Here is a 19885-nt window from a genome sequence, read left to right on the forward strand (position 1 = left end):
GATTTTTTTTTTTTTAATACTCTGGAATTGTTACATTGGGATTATTCGTCTTCACAGTGTTTGGTAGAATTTACATGTTGGTGTTTTCTTTGGGGATAGATTTGTGACTTGGCTGATTCTATGTATTTGACGGTTTTAGGATTATTCATGGTTTTTCTTATTAAGTCTGTTTTGGTAAATTATATTAATCTAGAAAAGTATCATGTCAGATTTATTACATTAAATTGTACATAATATCATCTGTGCCTTTATAAACTTCTGCTGTATTTGACCTTATGTCTCATTTTTAATTTCTAATAGGGATTATTTAGCCTTCTCTCATTTAATCTTGCCAGTGCTTAGTCTTTTTTTTTCTTTGAAAGAACCAACTTTTGTATTGATATAGAGCTGTCATACTTTTAAATTTATTTCCTTCCTTATACTTCAAGTTTGTTCTGTTCTTTTTAGATTGCTTAGCTCTTCAGTTTTAGCCTTCTTTTCTAATGTAAGCATTTGGGGCTATATATTTTCCTCTGAGCATCAAGTGGTGATCTGTATATATTGTCTTTTAATATCCTTTCATTTACCTATTAGAGTCCAGATATTTTTTTCTCAAACATCTGAATAAACTGTTAAAAAGAGCTATTCATTTAGAAACATTTATTAGGACACAGGCAAACCACTGTGCCAGATGCCATTGGTGCCTCATAAATGAGTATGGCTATTATATTTCTTTTAGTTTAGAGCTTCAAGTTTAGTGGTAATAGGAGGAAGGAAAAATGGCTTCAGAATTAATATTTAAAAATACACAATTTTTTCCTTGTTAAATTTTTATTGAATAAAAATAATTTTCAATTAAATGAAAACTGGAAGTGAATGTTAGATTTTTAACAGCTGATCATCTGTTCCCTTTCTTAAACCTAATACAAGACAGGATATTTAACAATCAACCAAGAAACTGAATGTCCTCATCTTTAACACCTCAAACTATGCCAAAAGAAAGTTTTTGACATCATTGTTTTTTCTAGGTGTGAAGATGCCTTAAGAAAAAATAAGAGCTTAATTGGGCCAGATCAAAAGGAGTATCAAAGAGAACTGGAGAGAAACTATCATCGCCTTAAAGAGGCCCTACAACCTCTGATAAACAGAAAGATCCCTCAGTTATACAAGGTAGTATTACCCGTCACCTGCCACAGGTATGCTTATTTTTCTGTTATTTGGTTTATGTTCAGAAAAATAAAATCTGCTTGAATTATTTGTTTTAATAATGAATTAGTGTAACTTTTATTACATGGTTTTAGATATTGTGTCTCCTGACAAGTTCAACTAATATAAGCCTTTTATATCTCTACATGAATCAGCCTCCAAGATATGTATGTAATTCAAGAGTCACAAAGTTGTGTTAAATACTCATACTAACCAGGACCACATATAAGTCTGGCCTCTTAAAACTATTCCTTTTATTAAAGTCCTGTCACACTTCCTAGTATTTTTGTGGGAGAATTCACTGGAATATATCAGGAACCGGGTATTTGTTTCCCTCAGCCCTGGCAGTAAATAGTATGCAGTGTTCTTTTTCATTTGCATTAAAACACATAACCACATTGAGTATCAAGAAGGCTTCAGTGTTTTTCTCTACGTTCCAAGTGTGACACAAAAAGTTAGAAATAGAAATAACTTGGAATTTTCTACAACTGATCCTAGTTTACTTGAGCAGTTTTTAGATTTCTCCTCTAAAATTTCTTACCTTGAAAAGGTTGTTGTGGACATTAAATGGCATGTACATTTCCAAGGACATTATACTTTTTAGTGCCTCAATTCTGGACAGGGCATGATAAGGTAAACTGCTTTTGCATTTTGAAATCTAAATATATATACAAATTGAATTATTGTGGCACCAATATGTTACCACCTTCTGAATTAATAACAGTAAAGCCATTAAATTATACTTACCTAATTAATATTTAGAAGGCCTTTGAAGTTGCTTGTAAGAAAACAGGATGTAAATGCATGCTATAATATACTACAAAAGAAAATTATTTGATCATCTGGAAATTAGTTCTTATTCTTCAGTAATCTATTTCTGTACTTCTAGGCCTCTGAAAACAATCGTGTTCACTCAAAAAATGCCTACCTGCCTGCTATATGTCATGTCCCCTAAGAAAGCATGTAGATTATTTGAATCTGTTCCACAATCTACAGGAGCAGAGGGAGATCAGAGGGCCTGTTTTAGGTCCTTCCTCTGGCAAAATATTATTTTGCTTCCACCATCCCATACAGATGTGAATACCCAAGGTGGCTTCCTCTTAAAATTACCAATGGGAAGCAATACTAGTCCCCTCCACTTTTGGTTTCTCCTTTCATCACTTTGGAGTTTTTCTTCTTGCTGCCTCTAACCCCCTTCCACCAGTTTTATACTCTGTTTAAATGACCTAGAACGAGGGTGCTGGGTCCCTGAGGTCATCAGGCAGTTTCCGAATGCTTGTCTCACTTCCTTCAAATCTCTCCCACTCTTTTTGATGGAAAGACTGTATTCTTCCTATCTGAAGGGAACTCCCTTACGCTGTTATCCTGAGCTTTTGCCTTCTCAACTATCTGATTATGGTCAGTCCCCCAAGATTCAATTCTTAATGTTTGCAAGAAGTTCTTTGGAATTTAGAAAAGCTCTTATGAACATTATCTAGCTTTTAATACTGCTACTTTCCCTGGAACCAAAAAAACCACACTAAGAAATTCAAAGCTGAACATGACTTTTTTATACCTGCCCTTTCCTTTCCTGGAGATTGTAAACCTCAAAGATTAACCTTAATAGCAGGAAGGATAAGTGAAAGAAATTAACTTAAGAATAAAGGAAAATACATTAAGAGGTATTGAAGAATATTAGTCTCCTCACTATTAACTAAATCTTCAAAACTTAGAAAATAAAGCTTCCTTAGAATTTAAAATTTTTATTTTACTGATTTAAAAAATCTAGAATATTATTTATTTGTAAAGTATTAAGATAGTGGTCCTCAAAGTGTGGTCTGGGACTTCTGTGAGGGTGCCCCTGAGACCTTTTCAGGAAGTTCCTGAGTCAAAACTAATTTTATATTAACACCAAATATGATTTGCCTTTCTCACTGTCATTCTCTTGAGAAAATACAGTGGTTTTCTAGACTACATGCAACGTGATATTGTAAAAGACATGAGAACCTAGGCCTTTTATTAAGCCAGACATTAAATATGTAAGCATGCCACTATCATAAAGTTTCTTGCAAGTTATTTTTAATAAACTATTTATGTAATGGGTTATTTGGAAAAATAAGTTGAATTTTTCTTAATTTTAATTTCTAATATGGTAAATAAAATCCACATAAACAAAAGCTTCCTGGTTCCTCAATTTTTAAGTGTAAACATGTCCTAAAATTCAAGTTTAAGAACCACTGATTTGAGACTTGAAATTTAGTGTTTTAAATAAACACCTGCCTTTTGCCTTTTTTAAATATATATATATATTTTTTAATAGATTTTTTACAGAGAGGGAGGGAGAGGGATAGAGAGTTAGAAACATCGATGAGAGAAAAACATCGATCAGCTGCCTCCTGCACACCTCCTACTGGGGATGTGCCCGCAACCAAGGTACATGCCCTTGACCGGAATCGAACCTGGGACCCTTCAGTCCGCAGGCCGACACTCTATCCACTGAGCCAAACCGGTTTGGGCTGCCTTTTGCCTTTTAATAATCACAAAAAAAATCTTTTCCTAAAATCTCTCCCATTATCCCTTAGTTCCTTATTTATCATAGCTAATGCTTCTATTGCACAAGTGACTAAATGATCAATGCATTTGATAAAGTGTTTACTGCAATATAGCTTTAATTTATAGAGGTCTATAAACCAGAATATACATAAGGCAGAGTAACTTGAAAGTTAGTAACAACTTTGGTACAAAAAGTTTTAAAAGTTATTAACTTTTTGGTGGCAAAACTTTGAGATAACTTTGGCAGAACAAAAAAGTAAACCTAATCTACAGAAGTTTGCAAAGTTTGTTTGCTTATAATTATATCCTTTTTCTTCCCAGAGATTCCTTCAGTCGAATGAGCCTGCGCAAAATGGATCTCTAAAATAAACACTTGTTTTATTAATTTGAAAAGAGCCACATATTCAACATTGAGTGTGAAAAGAAGTTAAGATCTATTGAAAAATAAGACTTGGGACTTAAATCTGAAAATTGTAGCATTAATTTACTCACTGAAGAATGCAGTGGCCAAATCAAATGTAGATTGTTGAAGTTTGAGAATCATGGCTATGGCTTCTAATATTCTGGTAATATGCTGTTATCTTTTTAAAGACATTTTAATGACTCAAGGGTACACTATACATTTACCATTATTTATACCATAGCTAATGTTAATTTTATTTACTTTAAGTTTGTATTTTTTAATTTATATGAACATTTATAGATTCATTTTGGAACCATTTTAAATGTAGTAATGCTTACTTTAAAGGTACTATTAAATATGTGAACGTTTACACTAATTTTATTGAGTGGGACTTTACAAATTTTCTTTATTGACAAAGGCAGAGAATAAGTTAGAGTTGATTCAAGAACTAGCATAATGAAAAAGTTGACAGTCACTTTATGGCCCCAAAGTTCCAAATTGAATGAATTAATGGGTGAAGACATTGATAACTGGTTTGTGAAGTCTTAAAACTGGTTTCTAAACTATTTTGCATTTAGACACCAAAAAAGGGGGGGGGGGGTTAGAGTAAATTGTAGAAATAACTTTAAGTACTGGGATAGCCAATACCAGTGACAGTAGCTTGATCTTTGACTCTCAACTTTATTATATTAATGATAATGGTATCAGCTTAATGACTCTCAGCAACTAAAATAATGAATGATTGTTTCAAATTAAACAAGCCAGTCATCAGTTTTTTCGTGACCAAAACTATTACATCATAAAGCTATTACACCATAAAAAGAAGATGAAGAGCTGCTGTTTGACTTTAACTTACCAGCTGAGTGAGAAGTTATATTTGATACTTGTATAGATTTTACAACATATATGTAAAATTAGTTTTTAACTGAAGTTAAGAACCAATTAACTTAAAATTTTAACTTTATAAGAAATTAATGCAACAGTTTTGGGGGAAATATATTTCAATTACTTGGCAAATTTTTCCAAGAAAATGCATTGATTTCTGGAAGTGTTTTGACAATGTTTTCTTTGTGTAGTATTATAGCTTATAGAAAGTCATCATTTATAATCTACTAGAGGCCTGGTGCACGAATTCATGCATGGGTGGGGTCCGGCTGGCCCTCCCCGATTGGGGCTGGGCCGGCGGGGGGGAGGGGCCTCGGGCGGTTGGCCAGTAGCAGTAGGCATCATAGCAACTGCTTGTTCCGGTCATTCCAGCATTCCGGTCACCGGCTTTTTATATATATAGATTCCTCTGATCTGACCAGTTACATGAATCACTTAGGAAAATAAGATCTCCAAAACATGATTCTCCTGAGTGCAGCTTCCCTTTATAACTGTATCATCTCAAATCCTTACCTACATCAATTCAAACACTGAATTATGAAAAGGTTTTTCAGATGAGTCTACAATGTTGGACCACAAGGGGTTAACCAAGGAGTCAGCAAGGTATAACTTCAAAAATATATTTGGGGACAAAGGATCCAGATGGACAATAAGGCAAGGCAGGAATGGAAATTCTTTAAAACAAAAAAGGTAACATATACTTTACTATGGGTGCAGAAAGGAGGTAGATAAAACGGGAGAGGATATTAAACCCTTAGGTCATTTCTCATTAGGTTGCATTTATGTAAAAGTTTGAATAGTTTCAAACAAATCTGTGACATCAAGAACTTTAAAATTTATATGATTTAATTAGCACACATTACTGATTATTTTCTGACTTGATTCAGAAGAGGCTTTCTCTTACCCTTAAGAGATCAACACTTGGTAACTTACCATGAACTCCCAATTTTCTTTAAACTTTCTCATATCAGGAACCTATGCTAGTGGTTCTTAACCTTGGCTGCTCCTTAAGTATTGGAGGCCTAGAACTACTCCATCAGAAGCTTATGGGTAGTGTTCAGGGCTGTTTCTTTTTAAGAGTTCTATTAGTGATTCCTATTTCATCAGATGGATAATGTTCATAGCTGTTTCTTAAACAGTTCCATTAGTGATTCTGAATGTAGATCGAGGTGAGAGCCATGACTTTTTATATCACACCATCTTATGGAAGAATTTAAGACATTATTTATCTATGTAACTAATTTATTAGTTGACAGGTACTCTTATTTGTTGAAATGAGGTAAAAGTGTTATTCCAATAGTGTATATTCTTTAGAATTATTTTTAAATACCAAAAATGTCTTTTAACAAGTCATAAGATAATTGACCACTTACCAACTTAATATACTATATTTAAAATGAAAAATTTTTACCAGGTTTTTGTGTGTGCCCAAAGCATCATCTTAAGTTCTCCAGTTCTGGATTCCATAAAGTTGTATGTCTACTTTAAAAGACTACTAACAATTTTTAAGTATGACAACTTAGATGGACTAATAAGTAAGCACAATTTGAATTATCCTACTTCCAAGTTTCTTCATTCCAACAGTCAAAAATATTAAGTATTAAAGATAATTGCCTGTTTACTCTCTTCTCTGAATGTGTGTTATATATGTGTGTGTGTATATATATATACATACATATATACACACACACACACACACACACACACACATATATATATGTGTATATATACTAGTATACATACATTGTTCTTTAAGCGAACCCAGCTGTATTTATGGTAAAAATAAGCAAGTTAAAAAAAAACAAGCATTTGTATACATAGTTTTTAAGCATTTAAAATTTTATTGACCTTATTTTTTAAAAAAGTTAAACTTAAGGTCACACCTCTAAGTTTGATATACTATATACAGATCGTGCAGAATATGACTATGAAGAGATACAAATTAGTCCATGCCCAAAAAGATTTACTAAAGAATCATCTTCATAAATACATATAAAATTCTTGTGAAGATAGGACTGTCCAGGTTTTCTGAGACACTTTCAAAGCGACCCAAGGCACAAAATGTACACACCATTGTGAACACATACATATTCCAGACTTTGTGCCTCTAATACAGCCCAAGAAAGATTTGGCTTCATGACTTATAAAACTAAATGTACTGAAATGATATTCTGCTTCTTAGCTGAAAAACCACAGGACCTATAAACATGTAATTACTCCAAAATATGGAGATACAAATACAAGCACTTTATTTTAAAAGGCGAACACAAAAAAGGTGTAAATTCAAAAGTGTTTAAATGCTTCCATTTTGGATAATTCAATTAAGAACCTATACAAGTTTTTTCCCAGAGCTAATACATCACTAGTCTCTACTAAGGAAAATGAATTCTAAAAATTAACATGGTTTTCAGTAATTCAAATTTCACTATACAAAAACCTAGAGACCAATAGTATCCAATAGCTTCAAAAGATAAGCTATTCTTTTTGATGTAATCAACGTTATCAATGTTTAGCTGGGTCTGTTTTTATATATATATATACACATAAGGAAAATGTACACTCTATAGTTTCTTATAAAATAGCAAATAAGGAGTAGATGTAGGAGATGTAGAAGGGGAAAGAGAATTCAAAAAGTCCTTCTCTTCCATAGCTTTTACTTTGCAATCATCCAAAAGCAACCACTTCCCCTCATACTCCTTTAAGCTTTGCACTACGTATGAAATTTTGTTCTCGAATCCACCAATGTTAATGCCTGTTTGGTCACTGGATTCCTTGTTCCTATCAGGTTCATGGGTCCCATTAGTAATGTTAGTCTCAGAATTTCTATTTTCAGCAAATGCTGTACTGGTACCTTTGTCATGGTTAGCTACTTTGTTGTATAGCTCATAATCTGTTTTGCTCTTTTGTCCTGCAAGAAGTCCTATAGCTTCTACATTTTTTTTGTTCAAAACTTTACTTGGCTGTGTGTTTCCATGGACTCTAATTGACACTTCATCATCGTGATTTTCAGCAATACCCCTTGCTTCCTCCTCATTCCGTGGTTCTGGCTTACTCATTTCACACAACTGGTCAAGCACAAAATTTCCCTCATCTAGTTCTAAACTGTTAAGGTCTGTGACTTTAACAGAAGCAGTGTAGTGCCCACTACTAATTGTAGTGCCACTATGCATCATAATCCATAGCTGTCATTGGTTGGCTTTGTACTCCATTCTTCTAGTGACAGTTTGAGAGGTGTCAGTAAAGGAGTGTTGATCTTGGAAAGTCCACCACCATAACAATCAAACCTTTGGAAGAAAAATAAAATAAGGTTTTCTGCAGTTCCACTTTATATTTTTTATATACCCAATGTGAAACCAAGTAAGAGTCTGAATGAACCCTTAATATTTAGTGTTCCTATGAGTAAACACAAAATAATAAAAAAGACCCCAACTTATGTACTTAAAATATTTCCACAAAGAAAAATATTGAAAATGCTAATTAATATTTAAGTGTTTCTGTGAAGGCTCAAGGCATCCCCTCCACCCCCCAATTTTGTGCAGTTAAGAAAATGAAAGGATCATATGTCGTTCTTCTGGCACAAAATAAAGTATATGGAGAGTTACTGGGAAGCTCTCATACTAATTTGAAAAATTCATTGATATAAAAAGGAATAAAATCTACGACATGTATACATGACAGAAAAGTCAGACTACTCAAAATGCAACTGATATTTTTATATTTTAATTGCTTTTAGATATTTAAATTTTCAACTATATAAGAATCAAATTGTTCAGATTCGTTTGATTTCCTGGCTTACCTTAAAACTAAATAATTTTGCCTTTTTCTCTCCTTATAAAAACCTTACTGTATATAAAATTTGTTCTCTGCTTTCATCAATTCAACTATATTTGATAAGGAATGAAAAGGTGTGAAGAATCAGAATATGTATTCACACTGATGCATTTTTACAGGGAAACTTAAGAGAACAAACTTTTCTAAGGCAATCTTTATAAATTACTTCATTTCAGTAGTTTATATTATACTATTTGAACAAAACTTCTTATATAGCAGCTCATTTTCTTCATATAGCTTTTATTTATAATACTCACTCCAAGCCACTAGCAGCAAAACACTTCAAATGAATGGTTATAACTTCAGGCATTTTGTCAAACAAAAGACTTCGTTCAGCTTCAGTATAATGATGGCAATTTTCACAGAAATATTTATCTTCTCCTACAATCCTCTCCACTGAAGCAAATTGTGAAATTGCCCACCTCAGGGTCTTCATTTCTGTTTTTGGCTCTGGAGAAACTACATAAGAGAATCCTTTCACTCACAAATGAAAAATCTGTCCAACATTTAAAAATTAAACCACTAAGTTCTATGTTCAAAATTAGCATGCAATTTCAACTTACTAATCCTTCCAATAATAAAGACAATAACTAGTTTCAGAAACTCTATCATAAAGTTCTCCCTCAACAGTGCACGTCCTTTAAATATTTGTATTTGATCAGCATTTGCTAGAGACAGAAAGAATATGACAGAAAAACCTAGTCTCTGACTCATAAGACAGACTTTAGTTTATATTTAACTAGAGGCCTGATGCACGAAATTCGTGCAAGGGGCTAGGCCCTCACAGTTGCAGCCCCAGCTTTCTCCAGAAGGTCGTCTGGAAGGACGTCCAGCTGTCTGGTCTAATTAGCATATTATGCTTTTATTATTATAGAAGGTAGCCAATTTCCAATATCTGAGCAAGTAAATCAGTCTTATGATCATTTCCTGTTACATTTCCATGCTTTTTGTGGTTTATACTAGACAAAACAATGGCTCAAATATTGTGTTAACAAAAATATCCTCGGTAGCTCTGAGAAATTCAGGTACCCAAATGTTAACTTACCAAAACATTTCATTTTCTCATTATACTCTACACATCAAAATAAAGATTCCACAATTTTCCAAATGCTAACTATTGACAAGTGAAGCTATATAAGCAGAGTATTTGATCAGCATTTGCTAGAGACAGAAAGAATATGACAGAAAAACCTAGTCTCTGACTCATAAGACAGACTTTAGTTTATATTTAACTAGAGGCCTGATGCACGAAATTCGTGCAAGGGGCTAGGCCCTCACAGTTGCAGCCCCAGCTTTCTCCAGAAGGTCGTCTGGAAGGACGTCCAGCTGTCTGGTCTAATTAGCATATTATGCTTTTATTATTATAGAAGGTAGCCAATTTCCAATATCTGAGCAAGTAAATCAGTCTTATGATCATTTCCTGTTACATTTCCATGCTTTTTGTGGTTTATACTAGACAAAACAATGGCTCAAATATTGTGTTAACAAAAATATCCTCGGTAGCTCTGAGAAATTCAGGTACCCAAATGTTAACTTACCAAAACATTTCATTTTCTCATTATACTCTACACATCAAAATAAAGATTCCACAATTTTCCAAATGCTAACTATTGACAAGTGAAGCTATATAAGCAGATTTTATTATACAAAAGACACTAAAAAATAACTGCTCAGTAATTATGCAAGCTATTTACTAGACTGCTTATTGAAGAAGACTGTAATTATTTCATGGTCCTTACAAATACTCCAGTTTTTGCTTACTTTCAGAACTCTCCTCTACTTTAGAAAGCTCATCTTCTTGTACTGGCACACTGATGTCTTGAAAATCTTCTCTTCTTTCTGTTAAACTTTCACATTCTAAACAACGAGTTCTTAATACCAGCTGACCTTGAAATAACTTCTCTACAAGCTCAAAACCAATTTGCTCTGTGCCTAAAACAAAAACAGGAAAATATAAGTCTATATATATTAGTTTTTCAGCATAGCCCAAGTAACCAATATTCATTTAAAGTATATGTGAATAAAAGGCTGATTTTCAAATCGCAACCTGCTTATTAGCATTAAAAGGTGCCTTATTCATGAAATGTAAATTCTATAAAGGTAGTTTAGAATACGAATTACTGTTCTCTAAATAAAGGAAGTCACAACTGTGTCTTCATAATTCGCACCCCCTAGAGAATAACTAAAATAAAGATGACACTTGGTAAAATCAAAAACACATCAATACTAGTCTCCCCGAGAGCTGTAGATCTGGAAGAAGGTAGGTAGAAATCCAGTCCAAGCATGATGCATCTACTTAGTTCTCTACTTTAAAACTGAATTACACTAAATACAATACCTTTCATGTGTTTGTCAAATATTGCTTATATAAAGGGGTAAAGTATATATCCTCTTCCCGTTAAAATTTATTGAACTCCCTTATTTTATAATCCATAAACTAACATTACCTTAAGATTGAGATTTATACAAACACACGAAACATAGCAGTGCTTAAAACACCACAGTACAAAGTATTAAATTTTTCTTTTTAAACAAAACGTCAGCCAGATTTATATTGTACATATATCTAAGAGAATAATTCCAATTCTGCAACTATTAACCTGCCTACCTATCAATGTCTAAGAATAAATTATACTGACCTTTGTTTATGGGCTTAACTTCATTGCCATTAATGGACTTAACATTATCTCCTGGAGATTCAAGTACACAGCCATTAATTGTGTTATCATTTTCACACTTCCCAGAGTCCTCTTCAAGATCATATTCATTTTCTTTAGATTGTCCTTTGGATCCTTGGTTTATTTTCCCCAGACTACAGAATTTAGAAAGGATGCTGGGTTGCTTAGTTGCAGACTTTAACCAACTTGTTTTAACTTTTGATTTCTTCTGTGAGGGTCTTGCACTCTCATTTTCAGGAATGTGCTTAGTGACTATTTTAGGAGGAATCTCTAATATATCACCTGTAGCTTTTCTTTTTGATCTGGTTTGTCCCTGGTCCTCTTCCAATGACTGGTGTTCCTCGGATACCTTAACTTTTTTCTTCATGTTATCAAATTCAGTGTCACTTTTTCTCTTCCCATTTCCTTTTGGGAGTTTTTCTTTATAGTCTTCAGCATGCCCCATATTGTCCATCTCTGTGCTATTAACCCCATTAATTGCTTCTCTCTGATTAGGTTTTTCTTCTACCTTGTTAGATAATTCTGCCACATTTTTTACTTCTTCTTTTTTTAGGAGTTGGCATGTTTCTTGAATGTTTCCCAAAATACACTGTAATACTTCCTGTGCATCATGCTGTAGATATCCTTCATACATGGGGTTGAGTTCCCTATTAAAAAAAATATATATTTCCCATGTCATATATTACGCTTATAAAGAATACAAGTAAGAAAACTTTCCTATATAGAAACTAGAGGCCCGATGCACGAAATTCCTGCACTCAGGGTGGGTTGGGGGGGGGGGTGTCCCTCAGCCCAGCCTGCGCCCTCTCGTAGTCTGGGAGCCCTTGCTCCTTATCACCCCCTTGCTCACTGCTCCTTAGCGCTGCCATGGAGGTTGGAGAGGCTCCCGCTCGCCAGCCGTGAGCCCGGCTTCTAGCTGAGCGATGCTCCCCTTGTGGGAGCGCAATGACCACCATGGGGCAGCTCCTGCATTGAGCGCCTGCCCCCTGGTGGTCAGTGTGCCTCATAACGACCGGTCATTCTGCCGTTCGGTTGATTTGCATATTAGCCTTTTATTATATAGGATGATTTGATATTTATAGGGATATCATAGCTTTACTTTTTTCATTTTTATTATTTTTTAAAAATTCCTCACCCAAGAATATGCTTTCACTGAGTTTTAGAGCAAGGAAGGGGGAGAGAGAGAGCAAGAGAAACATGAATCAGTTGCCTCTCATATGCACCCCAACTGGGAATCAAACCTGTACCCTTCTGATGTATGGAATGACTCTCCAATCAAATGATCCACCCAGCCAGGGCCATAACTTTATTTTTTAAATCTAAAAGCATTCATTCAGCTACAAATGTGAAACTTTCAAACTAATTCTTAGCCCTAGCTGGTTTGGCTCAGTTGATAGAGCGTCGGACTATGGACTGAAGGGTCCCGAGTTCGATTCTGGTCAAGGGCACATACCCGGATTGTGGGCTCTATCCCCAGTAGGGTGGTGTACAGGAGGCAGCCAATCAGTGATTCTCTCTCATCATTGATGTTTCTATCTCTCTTCCTTCCTCTCTGAAGTCAATACAAATACATTTTTTTTAAATAACAAATAAATATATTTTTTAAAAATTGCTCTTAAGTCACCATGCTACACTGCCTGTTAAACATATAGCAATGTATTACATCTAGGTCTATTCCTAAACCAAATGAGTAGATAATTTTTTAAAAGGCTTAACCTATAACATTTTAAATAAAGCTCTTTTATATATGGGATAAAGTTTTATTTTTAAAGACAATACTACAAAGAGATCTAATCCAGTTAACAGCTCTAAATACACACAACAACAAAAAAGATTTAGAATTTATATTTCTTATGCATATTTTGAATACAAACCTACAATTCATAATCTGAAATCTTTAAGACAAAATATGTTTGGGTATTCAGAACTTTTCAGATTAAAAAAGACAGTATGACACATAAGTAAAATATATATCACCAACATGTAAGGGACACTATCCTCTAAGCAAACACATTACTGTTTCTATTTTTAAAAATGTATGGATCTTCGTATTACAGGTAAATATGAATAAAGATTATAAACTCATATACATTTGGGTTTAATGAGTTTAATACCAAACTTATTAAAAGTTTTCCAGTTTTTGGAGTCTCTGGGATAATGACTATAAATATGTAGTTTCTATTTTCTTTGCCCTTTATTACACCCCCATTTGTTCATGTATCACTCTCCTCCAAGAAAAGCAGTAACTAAATTAGAATCCTAAAATTATATTATAGGCTATACCTGAGTGTGTTAAGTAATCGTCTTGGCTGAGTAGCAAGTTCATCAGTGTATTTTTCTGGATTTAAAAGAAAACTAGCCTGAAGCTGTTCAACTGAAATGATTAAGGACTGTAAACTGCATATTAGTTCATAACTTGCCAAAGACTCTTCTTTACAATTTCCCTGTCAAGAAAGAAACAAATCAGTATTATTTATGAACAAATTAAGTACCTTCCCCCTTGTCTCACTAGACAAAACTAGTTTTTCTAAATTTAATTTCATCATAGCAGTAATTTTATGGAGGTATACAAATAAACTTTTAAAATTTTAAGTTTTTTTATTTATTATGTGGATAATGGTTTTCTAATTATGTAAGTCAACAGTTCCTTTAATTTACTTAAATTTTAAAAGTGAGTCCATTGGAAAAACAATGAGTGACAGGTGATATAAAGGTATGATAAATTGTGATGGTGGGTATACAAATGACAATGTTTATTGGTAAACAATAAATTAAAGGCCTGGAGAAGACACTCAGTAAAAGGGAATAATCTAGTTAGCTACCCTACAAAAATGACAAATAATTGCCTTTCTGACTGTAAACTACTAAGAAATTTAATTCTAAGTTATATTTTAACTGTGCATCTAATTACTTTATTATGAAGCAAGTGAGTTTCCATTAATTTACTTTTTATATTTTGTTATTTTTATGTTTTACCTTCTCTTTTTGATTGGCTTCATCTTTAAGAGCTTCTTTCTTCCTTGAAATAACATTAAATAAGTGCTTCACTCCAGATTTAAAACCAGGACAAAAATATAATACCTATAAAAAGTGAAATTGTCTGAGTGTTTACTGAACAAACAACAATAGTATAGCGTTTAACATTATTCAAAAATTATCATGCTTTTTAAGTAGCGCACTTTAAAATATGCATTACTGAAAATTCTGAGATTATGATTTGTGTCAAAAAAATTGTTCTTGCCCTAGCCAGTCTGGCTCAGTGGAAGATGTCGGGCCTGCAGACTGAAGGGTCCCGGATTTGATTCTGGTCAAGGGCACATATCTCGGTTGTGGGCTCGATCCCTGGCCGATTGGGGCCCTGCAGGAGGCAGCCAATCCATGTGTCTCTCTCACATCAATGTTTCTTTGTCTCTGTCTCTACCTCTCCCTTCCTCTCTCTCTAAAAACCAATGGAAAAACATCTTCGGGTGAGGATTAACAACAACAAATTTGTTCTCTATTTCATCATTGTAGCCCACTCTCTTCCTTCACTGGCAATAAAGCATTGAGCCTGAGGAGATAGTGCTAAGACTTATGGTTTTAAGAATACAACATAAAACAGACATGGTTCCAAGGGTTAAATACATATCACCATAGCACCAGGAATTGAGAGAAAAACTAAACATCTGGCATCTTCCACTTAAGGTCTACTCAACTATGCTCTCCCAATTTTAATGCATCACTTTCTCTTACCCCAAGGAAGATTATAACATACAACTTAGAATCATTATTCGTATTGTAGCCCATTCCAGTTTATTTACAATCAAAGGCAAAGGTAGTATGGACAATTAAAATACTCTAATAATCTGAAATTCTCAGAAGCATTAAATGTTCTATCATTCTTTGCCTACTAAGGTTTTATTATATATCAAAATTGTCAACTTACCTGAAGTATACTATTAAGATAACAAGTATTGCCGAGATTATTTAGCCCCACAAATGGTAACAAGTTTCCTCTCTTCTCACAATTCATAGGTGAGGACTGTGCCGCAGGAACAACTTGATCACTATTAAGTATAGAGGGGAGAAGAAAGATATAATGAAATAGTATCTTAAAGAAACAAAGCAGAAATATTACTTTCCTAGATTTAGTCTTTTCCCAAAAGTTTTATGATCTGAAAAGCATATGGATTTTACTCAAATGACATTTTAAGAAAATATGCAGAAGTGGAAAATTTGCTGTACACCAGAATACAAATTTTACAAGCACTTTAAAATTATTACAATTAAGATACCTCAAAGTTAATTCCATCAAGAGGCTATTAATCCTATTTTACAGATCAGAAAATAGTAATTCGTAGTGATTTGTTAAGCCATCATGACACTTTTATCAAGTACTGCTGACTCTTGAACAATGCAGCATGTTTGTTTAGGGGTGTGGGGGGTGGGTAGAGGTACTGACCCCCCCCCATGCATGGTTGGAAATTTCCCTATAGCTTTGACTCCCCCAAAATTTATTCATAGCCTACCAGAAGCCTTACTGAAAACAAAAACAGTCAATCAACATATTTTGTATGTATTATAAACTGTAGTCTTATAATAAAGCAGCGGTTCTCAACCTGTGGGTCGCGACCCCTTTGGGGGTCGAACGACCCTTTCACAGGGGTCGCCTAAGACCATCGGAAAACACATATATAATTACATATTGTTTTTGTGATTTATCACTATGCTTTAATTATGTTCAATTTGTAACAATGAAATTGGGGGTCACCACAACATGAGGAACTGTATTAAAGGGCCACGGCATTAGGAAGGTTGAGAACCACTGTAATAAACTAGAGAAAGGAAAATGTTGAGAAAATACATTTATGGTATTTATTGAAAAACAGCCCGGTACACATGGACCCACATAATTTAAACCCATGTTCAAGGATCAATTGCAGTTTAACTCTGAATAGAAACCTGGGATAGCTTGACTATGACAATATTTGGGAGAGGCTTCACTAAGAAGTCAGATTCTATTAATAAAATAAGAGGAGCCCTAGCAGGGTCGGCCTGCGGACTGAAGGGTCCTGGGTTCAATTCTAGTCAAGGGCACATAACTGGGTTGCAGGTTCGATTCCCCATCTCCAGCATGTGTGGGAGGCAACCAATCAATGTATCTCTCTCACATCAATGTTTCTTTGTCTCCCTCCCTTCCACTCTCTCTAAAAATCAATGGAAAAATACCCTCAGGTGAGGATTAACAACCCCCCCCCAAAAACAATAAAAGAGGAAAAAGAGTCTATGAAGAGAATTACACAGCTGTCCCTCACTTAAAATGAATTAAGTTTATAACTTTAACAAGCATTAGGTCATTATAGCATTTTTATTTTATAGCTACTATTACTCTAGCACCTCAAAGTATTTATAGGCATGAATGCTGGTAAACAAAAGCTTCACATACAACCTCTTAAGCTGATTATTGGTTAATATTAGGAAATTACACATAAAACCAAATCTACTTTAGTCATACAGCAGAGTGCCTATCTGTTGAATAGAGAGCTGGTGTAGACTCCAACTGGAGCAACTATTGATGGAATAAAGTATTTCATTTTGTTCTGATCTCCTTTTAGTCACCAAAGGATTTTTATCAAAAGCATTTGTTTTTAATTTTATTTAAAATAAATTTGCCATTGTACATCTCCAACAGGTTTGCTAATTCACATATCAGATATGACTATAAGTAAAGTTTAAATATCTCAGGTAACTGTCAAGTACAGTACTCTTAAACAAAAAAAAATCACCCATTTATTTACCCTTACACTTACCATGTTGTACTACAAAACAAACACGTTGACATTAAAAGCAGTGTTAGTGGATAAATATTTCTGCCAGTTAGTCAAATTGGCTGAGCACAATGTATATTGAGTTAACATGGAAGTGATCCCTGAAGGGAACCACCACTAGTTTTGCTGTTTCCACCATATACTGTTAGGCTTGTCTCACAAAATGTGTGGGTGGTGGTGGTTTTTTTGTTTGTTTTTGCCTCTATGGACTATCAGGTAGGAATGTCTGAAGATATTGACCTAATTTCACCAGTTTTTTGTTGATGTAGAATTTTAAAAGTACAGAAATATACTTACGATACCTACATTTCAGATCCTCTATAATCAGAAGAAACCTTTTCTTCATTTTCTTGAGAATCTGTGAAATCCAAGGCTCTCTTAGTTTCCTTTTTCTGAGAAAACTTAAAGGAAAGCCTGTTTTTCTTTGATGGACTACCTCTTGAAAGCCCATTACTTTCATTAGGTATGACACCAGCCATTTTTTCTTCAAATACCAAAGAGTTGACAAATACTGATTTATATGCGGACGTTATAATCACCAATCATATCTGTGAATCACAAAAAGTTTTCAGTTATCAGCTGCAGTCAATAAAATAAAATTTGAAAAATTTACTAAGGAATAATTATTAATTAGAACGTCATATTTGAAAACCTAATGCCTGGCAACAATAAGTGCTCAATGTTCTATTGCTTGCCATTTGTCCTAGCTTTCTTACCCAACAAAACTATCAGATAGCTCCACCGGTGTGGCTCAGTCATTGAGCATGGACCCATGCACCAGGAGGTCCTGGTTCCGGTCCTGGTCAGGCACACGCCCAGATTGTGGGCTCAATCCCCAGTAGGGGGAGTGCAGGAGGCAGCCGATCATTGATTCTCTCTCATCATTTATGTTTCTATCTCTCTCTCCCTCTCCCTTCCTCTCTTGAAAATCAATAAAAACATTTTTTTTTAAGAAGCGGAGAAATAATATTTTTTTAGCCTGCTATTAGAGTAAGGGTCACCTCACAAAAGACCTCATTTTAGTAGACCTACAGTAGATTAATAAGTAAAACCTTCATTTTTATTAACTTATTAATTCACTCAGAAAATATTGACTGAGCAACTACCATCTCTAATTTACAAAGTAGAGAGTGGGAAACAGGGATGAATGGAAAATCAAAGGATGCTGGAATAAGTTTTCCTTCCAAGGTCTTTTCTACTTATTAATATGAACACATGAAATAAAGTCTCTAAAAAGTACCTTTAAAATGTAATTTGAATACAAGAAAAGGCAAAGACCTGGTGTTGTTATACCTAAAAACTTGAGTGAAAAGTAACAGAACAAATCAAAGTTGGGATAAGTGAGCAACTTCGTGTATATAACATTCTTATGCACTAGAAGCAATATAGCACTAATTTTCCAAACATTGGTTAAAGTATACATTTTTTAAAAAAATAATGCTTTATGTAGGGAAAAAAGAAAGGGTGATTTGGTTTGCCTTTTGCTATTTTTCTTCCCAGTTTTAAAGTAAAACTTTTAGGTTAAAAAATGGCACTACTGTGGTGAAAGCCTGAGGGCAGGGTGGGTGGGGACGGGAGGGGGAGGAGGAAGTCAATGGGGTTTGGAAAAGAGGACAACTGTAATACTTTCAACAATAAAGATTTTTTTAAAAATAAATAAAAAAGCACTATTTGTGGTAGTTACTTTATATGTTAATCCTATTTTTCATTAGGATACCTGGAGGTGGGGGAGATTACCTAAAAGAAATTATTTAGAAACCAAAAGCTCAGCAACAACTTTCCAATATAGATACAGACTAATACCACGAACTAACAAAACTCACTCGAATTCCATCTTTCCTGAGCATTTCACTGGATGCTTCTGATCTGGGAATTCACACACTGAAATCGGCAGTGAAACCACATTTCTGAGACTCAACTCAGGAATGTGGAAAGCTGACCCGCTTCCCCACCCCTCCTCCACCGGAGGCTCCCGGTGAAACGCGCAGGAGTGACAGCCCGTCCGCGGGTGTCGGCCCTCCAGCACCCGAGGTTTCTAATGAGCCGCAGACACTGGGCTCTAAGAAACGGAGGAACCGGACTTCACAGCAGAAAAGCTCATCACGCCGCTGAAATAACGGATTACCAATCAGTCCTGGCTCCCTCCAAGTCCTACTAAACATCTAACATTAATGAGAATATAGCATCTCTTGCTCTTGGCTTTCCTTAAAACTGGGGGTTGTAAAAAAAAAAATAAGTCTCTCTCGTAAGTCTAAATCAAATTTCACAGAAAACACAAGGAATCGAGCATAATTAAATGTTCCTCAACAAATGACAGCGTTGACCACTCGGTCCCATTAGTTTTAAAAGTTCTTTCCTCTATCAAATGACGCGACTCAATTCCAATTTTTCAAGGAAAATGCAAAACCATAACACCTCCGACCAAGGCTGAAGACACGGGGCGTCCTAAACACTTGTAAGGGAAATGCAGACACGCTGCGCTGCGCGTAACCCCTAGTTACCCCAGGACCAGCAAGGGGCTCTCCGACGCCGCGCCGCTCCACGAGCGCGCACCCGGGGAAGGG

At 34.8% G+C, this 19885-nt stretch overlaps 2 protein-coding genes across 5 annotated transcripts in view; one reads left to right on the forward strand and one right to left on the reverse strand.

The window, feature by feature from the left end:
- Positions 1–4496, forward strand: part of DOCK7 (dedicator of cytokinesis 7) — a 164254-nt gene extending 159758 nt beyond the window's left edge. For all 4 annotated transcript variants that reach the window (XM_014549256.1, XM_014549257.1, XM_014549258.1 and 1 more), the window contains 2 exons: positions 1008–1175; positions 4039–4496. In XM_014549256.1, the coding sequence (XP_014404742.1) occupies positions 1008–1175; positions 4039–4081 (211 nt within the window). In that variant the 3' untranslated portion in view covers positions 4082–4496. The remainder of the gene's footprint in view (positions 1–1007; positions 1176–4038) is intronic.
- Positions 4497–6823: 2327 nt separating this feature from the next.
- USP1 (ubiquitin specific peptidase 1) lies at positions 6824–19837 on the reverse strand. The gene is given in 10 exon segments (XM_014549268.1): positions 6824–8177; positions 8180–8289; positions 9094–9295; positions 10598–10768; positions 11476–12161; positions 13798–13958; positions 14491–14595; positions 15440–15560; positions 17628–17869; positions 19823–19837. Coding segments are annotated over 9 exon segments (2340 nt in total). The 5' UTR covers positions 17801–17869; positions 19823–19837; the 3' UTR covers positions 6824–7566.
- Between the last annotated feature and the right edge of the window lie 48 nt (positions 19838–19885).

Source organism: Myotis brandtii, unplaced genomic scaffold (genome assembly GCF_000412655.1).
Source record: "Myotis brandtii unplaced genomic scaffold, ASM41265v1 scaffold540, whole genome shotgun sequence".
Lineage (NCBI taxonomy): Eukaryota > Metazoa > Chordata > Mammalia > Chiroptera > Vespertilionidae > Myotis > Myotis brandtii.